Raw genomic sequence first — 16,259 nt, 5'->3', positions numbered from 1 at the left:
GATATCAATGTAAAATTGAGCTTTAATTGTTTTTAATTGCTTTTCACCGTCATTTTTTGATCATATTCGTGAATATATTTCAATCGTTTTGGTTGAGATTTTTGAATCATTTTTGAATGCCATTATAATGCATTTATTCTTCATATCTCATTCAAAATAGGATACTACATAATAATTTTATTTCATCAGGGGAAGAAAGCACGCGAAAGTGAGCTATTCGAACCACAGCTAACTCGCAAACAAATTTGACCGATATACACCTGCGACTACAACATCCAACGTCAGCTACATATGATCGTCAATATCTTAAAATACGATGCGGTACGGGATGTTGAAGACATATCCAGGTACATATGTCAAGAGAGTTTCATTTACCTGGGGTTCAAATAGCTCACAACCTTTGTATTATCCAACTATTATGTATTTTCCGGGAAGCCGAAGGTGGAGAAATGGTTGGGGAAATCTTTGGTCACAAGCAGCATTTACATTATTTCTTATCTTGAAGAATATGTATAATTATATAAATAATAAAATTTTTATATATTTTTTCTGAGCTTCATGATTGAAAAAATATGTGTATGTGAAAAAATAAGATTTTCATTGAAAAGTAAAATTTTAACAAGTCTAAAATTCATTATTCAGCCAACAAATATATTCATAAAAGTTCCAAAAAGCTGAATTAAAAATTATTATAAATTTTTGATCACCTAAAGTAAATACATTTGATTCAAATAAAATTCCAAAATGTGATTGAAAAACTATACTTAGTTTTTGATCATCAAAAGTAAGCATATTTGATTATTCCTTTTGCTGTTTTTTATGAAATATAAAAATTTAATCATCAAAGGACTTCAAAAATGATTCCAAAAAGTGATCGAGAAATTATTTTCAGTTTTTGATCATCAAAAGTATTTATATTTGATTATTTCTTTTGTTCAATTGTATGATAACTCATTATTTAGTCGGAAAGGTAATCAAATTGTATTGATATGTAGGTAAATTCAAAATTTAACCATCGAAATGCTGAGTGGGATATATTTTCAAAACATAAATTTATTGAATAAAAAAAATGTATAAAAATCAATAAAACTAAGTAGAACGTAAACAAAGTTACTTATATTAAATTGTCAATATTTATTAATAATTAATTAATTATTATTAATTATTAATATTGAAATTGTCAATATTCAAAGGAACTTAATAATACTAACTAAAACGTATTAAAAGTCACTTTAACATTGCAGCATATTGGTTTATTGGTGCTCAAAAAGTACCATGAACTGTGTGAAAATACGAACTCAAATTGCACAATGTGCAACTTTTGGCCGGCTCTGATATGTATATAGCACTCGCTGCGTTATTTAACTTCGGGCGTATGTTTATAGGTATGTATGGATGTACATCACTACATAGTATAAAAAAAAGTTGCTTTTTCTGTCCCTATGTCCCTTTGCATGCTTAAACCTTTAAAAATACGCAACGGATTTTGATGCCCTTTTTCAACAGATAAAGAGTGATTGAAGAGGAAGTAACGGATGAACATATTTGGCTGAAAATTGGTGGAGGGGTAGCTTAGAACCAGGATACAGACATAGGCTAATTTTATCCCGTTCTGGATAGGGTCTTGAGATCAAAACGTGGACCTGGGTAATCCTGGGATATGTTTGTACAATATGGGTATCGAATGTAAGCTGTTTATGAGTACTTTGATACGGGGTATTTTTAGTACCCGCGTGTAACTAGGGTCTCGAGATATAAGCGAAAACGTGGACGCGGGTACCCCTAGAATGTGTTTATAGAATATGGATAACGAATGAAAGCTGTTGATGAGTGCTTTAGTGGACCCGGGTACCCCTAGAAAGTTTTTATACAATATGGATAACAAATGAAAGCTGTTGATGAGTGCTTTAGTACAGCGTAGTTTTCATACCTATTTGTGAAGGATTTCGAGATATAGGCCAAAACGTGCATCAGGGTAACACTAGGATGTGTTTTTACATTATGGATATCAAATTGAAGCTGTTGATGAGTGCTTCAGTGCATAGTAATTTTTATGCCGCTGGGTGACTACGGTCTCAAGATATGGGCAAAACCTGGACCCGGATACCCCTAGAATGTGTATGTAATATGGATATCAAATGAAAGTTGTTGCCGAGAGCTTTAAAGTAATTTTCATTGTGATATTCGATTTAGTTGCATTAACCTGGCAAAACTGATAAATGTGCATGCGAAGCCGAAATAATAAAGACATGAATTAATAATACACACATAACTATTTACATACGTCCTATTCGATTTGCCTGGTAATAAGGGATGAAGAAGAATGGGAAAAACTTTAGAGAAGAGAAAATACGGAAGGAGAAGGAGACTGAGAAAGAGATAGAGTGAGACGAAAATAAAGATAGATGAAGCGAAAAGACGGAGGGAGGAGTGAATAAAAGGATTAACCCTTTACGGCGCCAGGTTTCAAATTTTATTAAATTTATATTTACCAACTAGTAAATACGCTGTTTTTAATAAAATCAACAATAAAAATAAATTTTTTTAAAACTTTTTATTAATTTTTCGCAAAAAGCTGTTTGTTGCAGAAATGCAACATGGCATCAATAGTGCTACATGAATAAAATCCAACTCAAGATGTGTGGAAATTTTTAAAACAGTTATTTTGTTTATTATAACACAAACTTACTCCGCATTTTTCACAGCTTGTTTGTGTAAAACCTTTGCAGCCAGGAAATTTGCACCTCATTCGCATATCCATCAAAACCTGCCAGTGTCCGTATTGGTCCAACCTCACATCTTTCGGGGGAACGTGTTGAGCCGGGCCTTTCTTCTTTTTATTTTCAATAAGACATTCAACATCACTTTTACGTTTCAAACAGTTAACTGTCTGATATTTGCATAGCGTCTCTGCTATAGCTACTCTGAATTCCGCAGAGTTTAGGACTTTAGTACCAGGCTTTTTCAGCAATAATTCTCCGGTATAAAAACCAAGAATTACACATTGCAACGTCCAGGAAGTGGTAAAAAACTCGTATATACCAATTTTTACTACGTAGTTTAATTTTGTAGTGACCCATAACAGAGTCTAAAAGGTCAACACCCCCCATATGCCGATTATATTCTGCTACGACAAAAGGACGTTCAATAGACACATATTGTTTTGCTGACTTATCCCACCTTCGTACTACAGATGCTGGGTGCGCTCCAGCAAAATTTGATGCCAGAGTAACAATTTTATTATCTCTCCAAGCTACGACAGCTACGTCAACTCCATTGCAGTTTCCCACGTATTCTATAGACATTCCGCGGGTTTTTTTTTTTTAAACTTTATCATCAGGCAGCTTGCAGTTGGGAATACGGTTTTTTCTTATTGTTCCTAGAGCCAAAACTCCTCGCTTCGACAAGTATTCAATAAGCGGGATAGAGGTGTAATAATTATCGAAAAATAACCTGTAGTTCTCATTGATGGGTACATCGCGGACAAGGCGTACAACTACATTGGATGATGCTCCTAAATCAGGCTCGCCGGATGCACATATGTTTTCCTTTCCACTATACATTTCGAATTTATATCCATACCTATATACACCACATATAACAAACAGTTTAAATCCCCATTTATGGGGCTTATCGGGTAAATACTGTTTCAAAGCATTGCGCGCTTTTGTTGAACAAATTTGTTCATCTATAGACAAATGCTCTTCAAATGGAATCTTTTTGAAATTATTATTTAGTGCATCTATCAATGGCCGGATTTTGTGCAATCGATCATAACCCATTTGTTCATATGGGACCATTTTACTATTGTCGTTGAAGTGTAATAACTGTCGAAGTAATTCAAATCATTTTGATGTCATTGTCTCTCTTATCGGCTCGAAGCTAATATTTTCAGACCAATACATTTTTACATTTGGCATACTTACAATCGACATATAATATACGATGCCAATAAATTGACGTATTTCTTGAGCAGTTACATTTACCGGCTTACTAGAATCTCTCTTCACGGAGTATAAATTAGTCTGATCCTTGATTAGATTGATAATATCATCAGTAAAGAGTCAGGAAAAAACCTCAAATGGAGTATCCAAGCAAAGTATCTCCGGCGGTAGCTTATCGGATCCACGAAAACATAGTTGATCGGCATTCAAGTTCAGGTTTTTGGATTTCCATGTATTCGATTAGAGGTCCCCTGAGGTGCTTCGGGTATATCGCTTAGCACAGCGGAGGCCAAATTTAAATGTGTTGCAGCAGAAATGGTTTCAGCGAATTTTGATAGAGTGGTGTATCCGGAACATCATTTTCGAAATCAAGTGGTAAGTTTAGTTCCTCCTCAGAAGTGTCATGATAGTTGGGTTCGATATTATACGTCGGATCAGTAATATCGTCATCATCAGAAAAATCAAGGCCATCCTCACTGTCTGCCCATTCATCTAATATCTTTTCCAGTTCCTTGGTAGTCAAATTATGCTGACCACGTTTCATTTTGATCCTCAACAAAAACCTTTGAATTTGAATATAGCACTAAAAATGTCAACCACAAAGCGCGGTGTTGCATATATGCAACAAAGAAAAATAAATAGATAAATATATAAAAAACACGACTTTGCTAAGAAAATATTACTGATTGTCAAAATATATTCTCTTACCTTTTCCTGAAACTAATTTTAATTGCAAAATATTATTTTTTTCACAAATAAATCACTTATCGTAAATGTATTATAGGAGCTCGAAACTGATTTGTACACGCGCGTCACTTAAATGCAAGAAAAATGAAAACAATTCCATGTGGTCAACCATTCTGTCATTTTACCGTTAGAATGCTTTGTAGCTAAACTACAACACATAGCAAATGTGATCTACCGTCGTGTCATATATTTTGATTTGGATTTAAATGGTATGTTGCAGAAATGCAACAAGGCGCCGTAAAGGGTTAAGAAAAAGTGAGGGGGGGAGGGGAGGGGGGCAGAGTTAGACGGAAAAAGTTTATTAAAATGTATGGAGATAGACCAAATTTAGGGCAGAACAACGTCTGACGGGTCTGCTAGTTTTTTTATAAAATTTTCCTTCACTGGCTCATATTCATAGTCAAAATAAAATATTTTCGACTTTATTTAGAACCATAAACCATGACTATGACTTCGAGTGAAGAGGGAAAGATGAGGAGGTTTTATCATCACCATCGATTAGCTCTCAACCTCCTAGACGGTTTTGGTTGCATAACAAATCACGCCAGCATCCCTGTTTCAACATAACTGACACCAAGGGAGATCAAGTCTTCTCACTGAAGGTCTCCCCCTTCGTCTGCTTCCAAATACGGGTATCGATAGGTATATTATCTGTGCCAGAGCGTCTTCATGCATTCCCACAATAAGACGTAGCGGTTGGCATCTCGGCGAGAACCATAAATCGTCGCCAGGACTTTTCTCCCGTACACTGGGCCATCCCGTTGGCTCTCGACACGGTCCATGATTCCGATCCATACATTAGAAGAGATACGATAAGAGATTTATAGAGCGTTATTGACAAGTAGCAATGCAGAGAAGGCACAATTTACTTAATAAATGTCTGCGTACAAAATGGAACATCCTGAACAAAAATTGTTCATGCTCCTTGGTACCAGAGGTTGGTTTCTCTACTACTGCTATAAATTAAACAGCAATCAACTTTTTTCGACTCGATTTAATCTATTAAATCGATTTTTTTTTTTAGAATCAAATCCAGGCATGCTTAACGAACGAAACGATATCATTTCGTTACGATAATCAACGCTAATAAACGAAACGAAGTCACTTAAATCGATTTTTTTTTTAGAATCAAATCAATCGAAAAAATTGATTTTTCAAAAAATCGAATCGAATCCAGCTCTAGTACTAAACTAAATAACAAAGTATTTTTTCCTACGGCAGGGCGCAGTGCGCGAAATAAGCTGTGGCTTTAGTTTTTGAGATAATTTTACTTTTTATTAAATAATTAAATTTGCGCAAGCGTGTAAACACATGAAAATTAAGTACTTGTTCAAACAAATGTATATTTTTATTAAAATTGTGCATTTCCTTTCTATATAGCTCAACAGTTTTGTTCTGTAGCTGCACAAAATAAGATGTGAGCCACTGTATATCATATCGAGTAAACGATTACTAACTCGCCCACCTCAAAAAGATTGTTTTGAGGGGCTGTCTATATGTTATTCGAACTCGATGGACAGGAGACGATGCAGTTTTAAGCAGGCTCCCGTTCTTACCTAGGTTCTTTCTTGAGAACACTCAAGCTCGAAGCAAACAACCCTGCTGTCTTATCCTGTAACTCGATACGAATGGAAATGCGGCTCAAAAGCTGACAAATTACATGATATTTTGTCAAATGAGAAAGAAATTTCTTTCGAGTTGAGTTACATAAAAAAGGCCCCTGAAGCTCTAGTCCAATACCGTGTTTTTGGAGGCTGTTCTGGTTTATTATTTAAGTTATCACAGCCAGTCTTGTGCGTTACTTCACCACCAAATCAACCTGTTAGATTGGAGTTAACTTTGAGCTCTGACCTTCACCTTAGTATCCAATTAAAACTCTCGGTAGTCAAAAATAATTGACTGGGTTCATATTTATATTGTAACGAATTTTGGGGAAACTCCGTTTATTTTACACCTTCTTCAAACGTTCGAATCACTAAATTGTCGAATAAATAACTCAAATATTCAATAATGCAAAATGGTCTTTATTAGATTACTTTGGGAGTAGTACAATTATACTTCACTTCGCAACTGATAGCGTGTTTAAATCAAACTGATTACTGATTACTCAGCTTGCGCTGCTTTTATACTCTCCGTCGCTTCATTCGCATATTCCTACTAAAGCCTAGACGTTTCGCCTTCTTCTGTATCTCCTGCTTGGTAATTGAGCTATATATATGCGTGTGCATGTGTGAGAACCAACTTCGGCTGATGACTACATGTGTTTGTGAGTATCTCTTCGTTGCCTTGTAGGTACATGTGTAAATGATGATTAATGTGTTTATGTAGCGTGCTTTAATGATGTTGTGCCTTTATTGAATAACCTTATGGATGTATCAATTAGTGATGCTAATATTCGTCACAATATTATAATCACATATTTATTTCATGCTGGAAGTGGAAAAACACTGCCAAAAAGAAAACATCATAAAAAATAACTTTCAAATTTAATTTATGTTTTTTGTTTTGGAAATTTAAATTTTTAGTAAAAATATTAAATGACGCGCAATCGAAGATCTGTTGGTTATTTTGCAACAAGTGAGCCTATAAATATGCACGCCTAAGCCCCAACTGGATGATTGTTTAAAAAATTATAAAATTTGCAGGTGAAATTCAGCCGCCAAGCGGTATTGAAAAAGCAATGGTTTTCTTATCTTTTCTACTCCTCCTACTTACGCTTCCCATATCAATATTTTTATCCGTGATTGTAATGTCAGAATATCAAAGGGTAGTCATATTTAGGTGTGGGCGTCTCAAGTGCGTATCAAGAAATTGCACTAAAATATCTGTCAATGTTTAATCAGTTTCGTATAATTCTTTCAGACGTGGTGGAGCCCGTGGTCCGGGTTTAGTTTTTCGTATACCATGCATCGACTTTTGCGTCAGAGTGGACTTGCGGACGGTATCTTACGATGTGCCAGCGCAGGAAATTCTCACCAAAGATCATGTGACAATAAGTTTGGATGCAGCCGTTTATTATCGAATCTACGATCCTTTGCTAGCTGTCATACAAGTGGAGAATGTTCATTTTGCTACCCGCATGCTGGCACAAGCAACTCTACGTAATATAGCTGGACAAAAACATGTTTTGGAATTGATGTCTGAGAAGGATTCGATTTCAATGGCGATGTCAGCTATTCTAAAATCTGCTACTGCACCGTGGGGGGTATATGTGGAACGTGTGGAAATGTAAGGACGTAGGGAAGTGAAAAACCCGTTACTGAGGAGCCTAGATTCTTCGGCTTCTTGTTTGATAGCTAAACTAACTTTATCACCGCAGATCGCGGTACTGTAGATCGATTCCTCGGGCGGCTGCTTGCAATGCCCACACCGCTACTTTTGTACCCTTCCTTTTCTGAACTGCAGGCTGTTAGATCCGTTTCATTCCATGTGTTATACATGTCTAGCCTCTGTAGCGCCTAATTTCCATGAATACAGCAATCTGAAAATTGTGTGCTAACTCTCTAGCTTACCTTAATATGCTCGCATCGAGGATAGTTGGAGGCTCTTCTAGTTCGCAGGACACGAAATGCTCAAGATTTAGATTTGCTCGCTTCTTTGGCTGGTTTTTATTTAACTCTACCCGGGGGATACTCCAGGTCGAAAAAGCTAACTAAAAATTTACAAGTAATTAGATGCCCGTAGACCATCTTAAATGTTCTCTTAGACTCCGTTGCTTAGAGGCTACTTAGGGACATTCGCTATGGGAAGAAGGTTTGAGGTAAATCTGGCATATTTCGATACAGATATGTATGTCGAGGTCGACTACACTACACACGATATCAAAATACGTGGAAGGTTCGTGATACCCAAAGTAAAACTCGATCGAGGATGTCCGCTGCTCTTAAAGTTTTGAGTGTTTTTTTAGATTCCACCCAAATACTATTTTGAAGTAAGAACTTGCTTCCGTTCAAAAGACTACCGATAGTATGAAACTTAGGTCGACACTTCGCGAATGATGCTTATGAAATTCGACTTCCGGCACCACGCCGCGACCGGGTAGACTTCAAACCAAATTTGACAAGGGATGATGTAAACTAAGCTTACTCCTGTTTACAGAGTGCGCATAAGCTGTGGTTGGACCATTTCTCATAATTAGATAGGTTGGGAGATGATGAAACTGATACCTCAATCTTGTAATATTCGTGTTAGGAGTCCACCGCCTACCAAATATTGGGTTATTACAGCACCTGGCGTGTCAATTAGTGAATTATGCACAAAAATTACTTTAAATTTCAGCAAAGACGTTCGCTTGCCATTGAACTTACAAAGGGCTATGGCGGCTGAGGCAGAAGCGATCCGTGAAGCCAAAGCAAAAGTGGTTTCCGCTGAAGGTGAGCTAAGTGCTTCCAAAGCTCTTAAGGCAGCATCCGATGTAATAGCCGCCAATCCGGTAGCACTGCAGGTGGGTATATATAAATTTAAAAGTACCTCACTATTCTCACTCTTTCTTTCTAACTCCAAATAATTTAATTAAGCTACGTTATCTGCAAACGTTAAGTCTAATTTCCGGTGATCAAAATAAGAATATAATATTTCCGTTCCCTGTAAATTTAATCAAACAATTGATGAAAAGTAAATGCAGCGAATGTAGTGGAGCAACAAGTCCAACAAAGAAAAAAGAGCAAGTCGCTGAAACGGATGGCGGTAATGTAGATGAGGCATTGGAGGAGGCTTACAGAAGACTTGATACCCAATTTTTGCCAACTCCGTTTGAATGTAATTCAGAGTGCCTTAAAAGGGATTATGTTAGTCGCTGAAGCTGTTCTGTGTATTGATCTCTAAAAGAAATATATAATTTAAAATGGATATGATTTGGTGTCTCTTATTCTTCTTAATACGCGCTAGATAGATCTGAGAACTTTCACACTTCAATCGTTTCATCTACTTAGCATGGGACAGGTTGAACTTTAGCGGTAGGTGCCGAAGCTGAGTTTCTGAGCTGCAGTTCGTAGCTGGGCTACGAAATTTGTTGGCTGTATACAGCTGGTGGATCGATTGGGACCGGGCAGGTTTTCGGTGACACCATCCTAGTCTTGAAATGCAAATTATCTGATAAACTTAATAAAGTGGGGCATTTTTTTCGCCGGGGCTAGGTACAATATCCATCTGCCCCAGAACAGCGAAAAACCATTCGGATTCATGGATCTGGTTCAGAGATGATAGTTTTGGTGTGGGATATGACGGACTGAAAAGGGCGATAAAGACAACCTTTAGTCAGAAAAGACCTGAGTATCTTAAGCACCATTCTTACTTTTCTACTATTTGAAGAAACACAATGGTGTAACACCTAATGAGAAAACGCTGATAAGCTTCGTCATTTTTCCAGATATGGTAATCTGCATATCTATATAGGCTCCAGCCCAAAAAGATCGATGATGCTACGCTGAGTCAGCAAACAGGTGAAAGAGGACCATCTCCCTTGGTGCTCTAAATAAGAACCAATAAAACCAGACAAGTGATCTCAGTAGTACAACAACAAAAATTGTACAGCCCTCACAATCCGGAAATGAATTTTAAAGTAGTAGGAAGGGACAATTTTTGGTACTATTTTGCTACTCTTTTACTACCTTAATAATGTAATGTGCGGAAAAGAGTGAAACTCGAAACATCTCTACATTGGAAACGGGGATATCAAAGTAGAGGACGTTGGAGGCAAGTCGGAAAAGTAAAAATAACAATAGAAGGGGGAGAGAGGGAATAAAAGTAAGATTAAGGGTAACAGGAAGATTAAGAATAAGGACAAGATTAAGGGTAATGGTGAGAGATAGACTTGGATAGGAGGAAGAATGGCATAATTAACAGGAAAGGCGAGAAGATTTACGGAATAATGAAAGGGATAGGGAAATAGAATGAGCCGAATAAAGTAAATAGAAAATGCAGATGGGAGAGGAAACAAGAAGGGAAGAAGGTTAGAGGAGAGGCAGGTGAATAGTTTGATCATACCCCAGCCAGCATTTTTTGAAAATTTTGATCAAAAAATATTTAAATATACCCCAAGATGATTAAAAACGTTCAAATTTAAAAGCATTTTCTGTTCAAAAATTAATGTATCGTCGGGCGAAAAATGTACCATAAATGTGATTATTCTTGAATAATCATTTATGATTCATATTTTGAAACACTTTTTATTCATATTTGATATAATTTTAAAATTTAGTAATATTGGACTGCTTTTCACAGTCATTTTCTGATCATAATCGTGAACATATTTCATTCGTTTTGGTTGAAATTTTTGAATCATTTTTGAATGCGATTATGGTGCATTTATTCTTCATATCCCATTCTTTCATCAGGGGAAGAAAGCATGCGGAAGTGAGCTATTTGAACAACAGGTAGCTAACTCGCAAACAAACTTGATCGATATACACCCGCGACTACAACATCCAACATCAGCTGTGATCGTCAATATCTTAAAATACGACACGGTACGGGATGTTGAAGACATATCCAGGGACATACATATGTCAAGACAGTTTCACTTACCTTGGGTTCAAATAGCTGACAACTTTTGTATTGTCCAACTATTATGTATTTTCTGGGAAGCCGAAGATCGAGAAATTGTTGGGAAATCTTCGGGCACGAGCCGCATTTGTATTAATTCATAGATTCAGAAAGCTGAATTAAAAATTATTATAAATTTTTGATCACCTAAAGTAAACACATTTGATTCAAATATGATTCCAAAATGTGATTGAAAAACTATATTCAGTTTTTGATCATCAAACGTAAGCATATTTGATTATTTCTTTTGTTCAATTGTATGATAACTAATTATTTAGTTAGAAAGAGTAATCAAATTGTATTTATATGTAGGGGGAAATTCAAAATTTAATCATCTAAATGCTGAGTGGGACGGCTGGGAGTATTTCATGTTTGTCTAAATGTTTTTTTTTTTTTCAGGGATAGCCAGAGCAGTTTAAAATAAAGTTCTGATAAGTCGAATTTTTTTTCCATCAGTTGAATTTATAAGCTCTGTTTTTTTGAAGCATCATTGCTGTCGAACCTCTGCCGCTTTTTATATTTATATCAGCCACTTCTTTTCTGCTCTGAGCCTACTTCAACGCTTTATAACCAGGCCCACTTTTTCGATATCGAAAATTTCGAAAGCGAAAAAGTGCGATAATTCATTACCAAAGATGTATAAAGCGCTGAAACATGGCAGGTGGGTTGACCTTATGACGCAGAATAAAAAATTAGTAAAATTTTGGACAATGGGCGTGGTAGCGCCCACTTTTATAAAATAAAAATAAATGTAAGGCGCGATAACCTCCGAAGAGATCTAAGGCCGAGCTTCTCTTCCAATTTGCGTTGTGCTCCTCTTGATTTTTCCCTACAAATTGGCCGGACGGGACCTACGTGTTTTATGCCGACTCCGAACGGCATCTGCAAGGCAGGTGAGTTTTCACTGAGAGCTTTTCATGGCAGAAATACACTCGGAGCGCTTGTCAGACACTGCCGAGGGGCGACCCCGCTTAGAAAAATTTTCTTCTAATTGAAAAACCTTATTTCTAAAATTTTGATGTTGCTTTGCCCGGGAGTTGAACCCAGGGCATACGGTGTGATAGGCGGAGCACGCTACCATCACACCACGGTGGCCGCCACTTTTAATAGGAGATAATTTACAAGTTTTGCAAGCTGTAATTTGGCAGTCGATGAAGATATCATGATGAAATTTGGCAGGAACGTTTCTCCTATTACTATATGTGTTGTAAATAAAAATTAGGAAAATCTCATGACGAACACGCCCAATATAAAAAAAATTTTAAAAGTAAAATTTTAACAAAAAATTTTATATCTTTACAGTGTATAAGTAAATTATGTCAAGATTAAACTCCAGTAATGATATATTGCAACAAAATAGAAAAATAAAAGAAAATTTTAAAATGGGCGTGGCTCCGCCCTTTTTCACTTAATTTGTCTAGAATACTTTTAATGCCATAAGTCGAACAAACATTCACCAATCCTTGTGAAATTTGGTAAGGGCATGGCTTCTATGATGATAACTTTTTTTCTATGAAAATGGGCGAAATCGGTTGAAGCCACGCCCAGTTTTTATACACGGTCGACCGTCTGTCCTTCCGCTCGGCGGTTAACACGATAACTTGAGCAAAAATCGATTTACCTTTACTAAACTTAGTTCACGTATTTATCTGAACTCACTTTATCTTGGTATTAAAAATTGCCGAAATCCGACTATGACCGCGCCCACTTTTTCGATATCGAAAATTTCGAAAAATGAAAAAAATACCATAATTCTATACTAAATACGAAAAAAGGTAAGAAACATTGCGATTGGATTGGTTTTTTGACGCAAAATATAACTTTAGAAAAAACTTTGTAAAATGGGTGTGACACCTACCATATTAAGTAGAAGAAAATGAAAAAGTTCTGCAGGGCGAAATCAAAAGCCTTTGGAATCATGGCTGGAATACTGTTCGTGGTATTACATATTGTAACGAATTTACTGCAAATCCTCTTATTTGCAACCTTCTGCTAAGTTTGAATCACTAAACTGTTGAATAAATAACTCCAATATTTAATAATGCAAAATGGCCTTTGTGGTAACTTGTATTAAAGCCGATGAGAGTTTTCTCTTATATATATACAACGGTTCTATGCTCTATGTACACACTGTAGGCTGCAGCTTCAATGCACTGTCGCTGTACTCAAGTTTTCAGTCGACCATTCTCCGTCGCCTTGTCGGTACCTGTTTCTTTAATAAATACAATCTATTTAAGTATCACTACTACATAACGCGAAGTGTACCGGAATTTGATTTTAAGGAAAATATATGGAATGTTTTCCATAGTCAACTTGACCAATTTTTCATTGCCAATAAAACGGCAACTGCATCAATAAACGACTGGGCGGCAAGAGTTCGATCATTAGCGGTAGGATGTTCTTTCGGCCAACACTTTGATATAGCGATTCGCGATAAATTCATTATGGGCTTGGAGGCTGGCCCAGCAAAAGACAAAATATTCCTAGAAAATGAAAGCACCCTTACATTGGAAAAGGCAATAAGCATCGCTAACGCATCACATTATATTCGGCAGCAGTACGAGGTCAAAAGGGAAGTTGAAGACAGCAGTGAGCAGCTACATTATAACCAAAGTCAAATGAAGGTCAGGCGGAGAAATGAAGACTCGAAAAAGCAGCAAAAAGAAGACAGCGACAACGTAAAACGCAGTGCCTCTCAAACAGAAACGATATAATATAGACATTGCATAGACGAAAAATCGTGTGAGGCAAGCTTCACAAAATTCTAGTAGGTCACATTCACCACTTACCACAGCAGAATTTGTTAACTACCACTGTCTGTATTTGTTATTTAATAATTATTTGTACACTTTTTATTCAGCTAATGTGTTCAGAATTTTAACTTTTACTCACTAAAACTCCAATCAGTGTATTTCTGTGCTTAAGTTATGTTAAAAATTGTGTTAAAGTTTTTGGTGTGGTGAAAGTGACCTACTAGAATTTTGTTACGCTCCGCTGCTTTCCACCGAAGTTCGCGCATGCAATATCTTTATATTCAAAAATTTTTGGCTCAAAGTCAACAGCAGCGGAGGCGGCGCGGGCCATAGCGCTAGCAAAAATGTGAACACATTAGCTGAATAAAAAGTGTACAAATAATTATTAAATAACAAATACAGACAGTGGTAGTTAACAAATTCTGCTGTGGTAAGTGGCGAATGTGACCTACTAGAATTTTGTGAAGCTTGCCTCACACGATTTTTCGTCTATGCAATGTCTATATTATATCGTTTCTGTTTGAGCGGCACTGCGTTTTACGTTGTCGCTGTCTTCTTTTTGCTGATTTTTCGAGTCTTCATTTCTCCGCCTGACCTTCATTTGACTTTGGTTATAATGTAGCTGCTCACTGCTGTCTTCAACTTCCCTTTTGACCTCGTACTGCTGCCGAATATAATGTGATGCGTTAGCGATGCTTATTGCCTTTTCCAATGTAAGGGTGCTTTCATTTTCTAGGAATATTTTGTCTTTTGCTGGGCCAGCCTCCAAGCCCATAATGAATTTATCGCGAATCGCCATATCAAAGTGTTGGCCGAAAGAACATCCTACCGCTAATGATCGAACTCTTGCCGCCCAGTCGTTTATTGATGCAGTTGCCGTTTTATTGGCAATGAAAAATTGGTCAAGTTGACTATGGAAAACATTCCATATATTTTCCTTAAAATCAAATTTCGGTACACTTCGCGTTATGTAGTAGTGATACTTAAATAGATTGTATTTATTAAAGAAACAGGTACCTACAAGGCGACGGAGAATGTTCGACTGAAAACTTGAGTACAGCGACAGTGCATTGAAGCTGCAGCCTACAGTGTGTACAAATAATTATTAAATAACAAATACAGACAGTGGTAGTTTAACAAATTCTGCTGTGGTAAGTGGTGAATGTGACCTACTAGAATTTTGTGAAGCTTGCCTCACACGATTTTTCGTCTATGCAATGTCTCTATATTATATCGTTTCTGGCGCTAGCGTGTGTAACAGGGTTGGGTTTTTCGATACAATTGTACTTTTTTGATACAATTTGACTCAAGAAAGTACTGAAGTACTACGCTGTCATTTTTGGTACAATTTTGCCTACAGCTAATATTCTAATGTAAGTAATGTATTTTGGCGCTATGGCAACCTTCTTTCGAACAAACGACAACGTTGCTTTCATTTGTGTACTTGCACTAGTAGTTCGATTAGCAATGTATTTCTATATCACATACGATTTTTCAAACAATAATTAGTTTGAAATTAATATGTAGCTACATACATATGTATGAAGCCCACCTGTTTTCACTGAAATCAAAATAACGAATTTCGAAATTCATTGCAAAGTTTCTGGTCAGCTGCTGCAAAAGGAATAAACGAAAAGAAATGTATTTAGAGAAAAGGTGAGCAATTTAATATTTCTTTTCTAACAGTTGAACCTTTCTTTTAGCAAAAACAGAAAATACGAAGTAGAATTCCGGGTTGAGTGCAAAAATAAATTTCCTTGGCTGGTGCAAGAAAATAGTCCACAGGGGAAGAAATTTGTAGTATGCAACGTTCCAATAGCTGGACGCCTGGCCCATATACAGCGTCATGCAGATTGCAAACACCACTTGCGCAATGTTAATAGGGCAAACCAAACTCCAAAATTACAAGAATTTATTGAAAATAAACAGAATAACGAGTCAACAGCGGCAGCGGCTCACTTATTGGAATTAAGGCTAAGTGTATTTATATCTGAACACAATTTGCCATTTACAGTATTAGATCACTTAAATTTGCTTTTAAAACAGTCAATTTCCGACTCGAAAATAGTAAAAATATATATAGAAAAAAGCAAAAAAAATTATTAACACTGTAACTGCACCAGAAAATGTTAAATTTATTTCCAGTTTCTGCCAGAAAAATTACTACTCTTTAGTAATAGACGAAAGCACGGATGTGTCTGTCTCGAAAAACCTTGCCGTAGTGATAAGGACATATGAAACCAAATGTATGGATCGATTTTTAGGGCTCTTT

General features: G+C 36.5%; 1 protein-coding gene across 1 annotated transcript; it reads left to right on the top strand.

Moving 5' to 3' along the window:
* The first annotated feature begins 7,228 nt into the window (after positions 1-7,228).
* Positions 7,229-9,503, top strand: LOC137249230 (band 7 protein AGAP004871-like). Its single transcript, XM_067780542.1, has 5 exons — positions 7,229-7,268; positions 7,337-7,487; positions 7,554-7,919; positions 8,970-9,135; positions 9,209-9,503. Exons 1-5 carry the CDS (start codon positions 7,229-7,231, stop codon positions 9,488-9,490), a joined length of 1,005 nt encoding a protein of 334 aa, XP_067636643.1. The 3' UTR covers positions 9,491-9,503.
* The last annotated feature ends 6,756 nt before the right edge of the window (positions 9,504-16,259 follow it).

The sequence above is a fragment of the Eurosta solidaginis genome, chromosome 4, assembly GCF_040869045.1.
Source record: "Eurosta solidaginis isolate ZX-2024a chromosome 4, ASM4086904v1, whole genome shotgun sequence".
Lineage (NCBI taxonomy): Eukaryota > Metazoa > Arthropoda > Insecta > Diptera > Tephritidae > Eurosta > Eurosta solidaginis.
The sequence above is the reverse complement of the archived record's forward strand: the minus strand, read 5'-3'. Positions and strand labels throughout refer to the sequence as shown.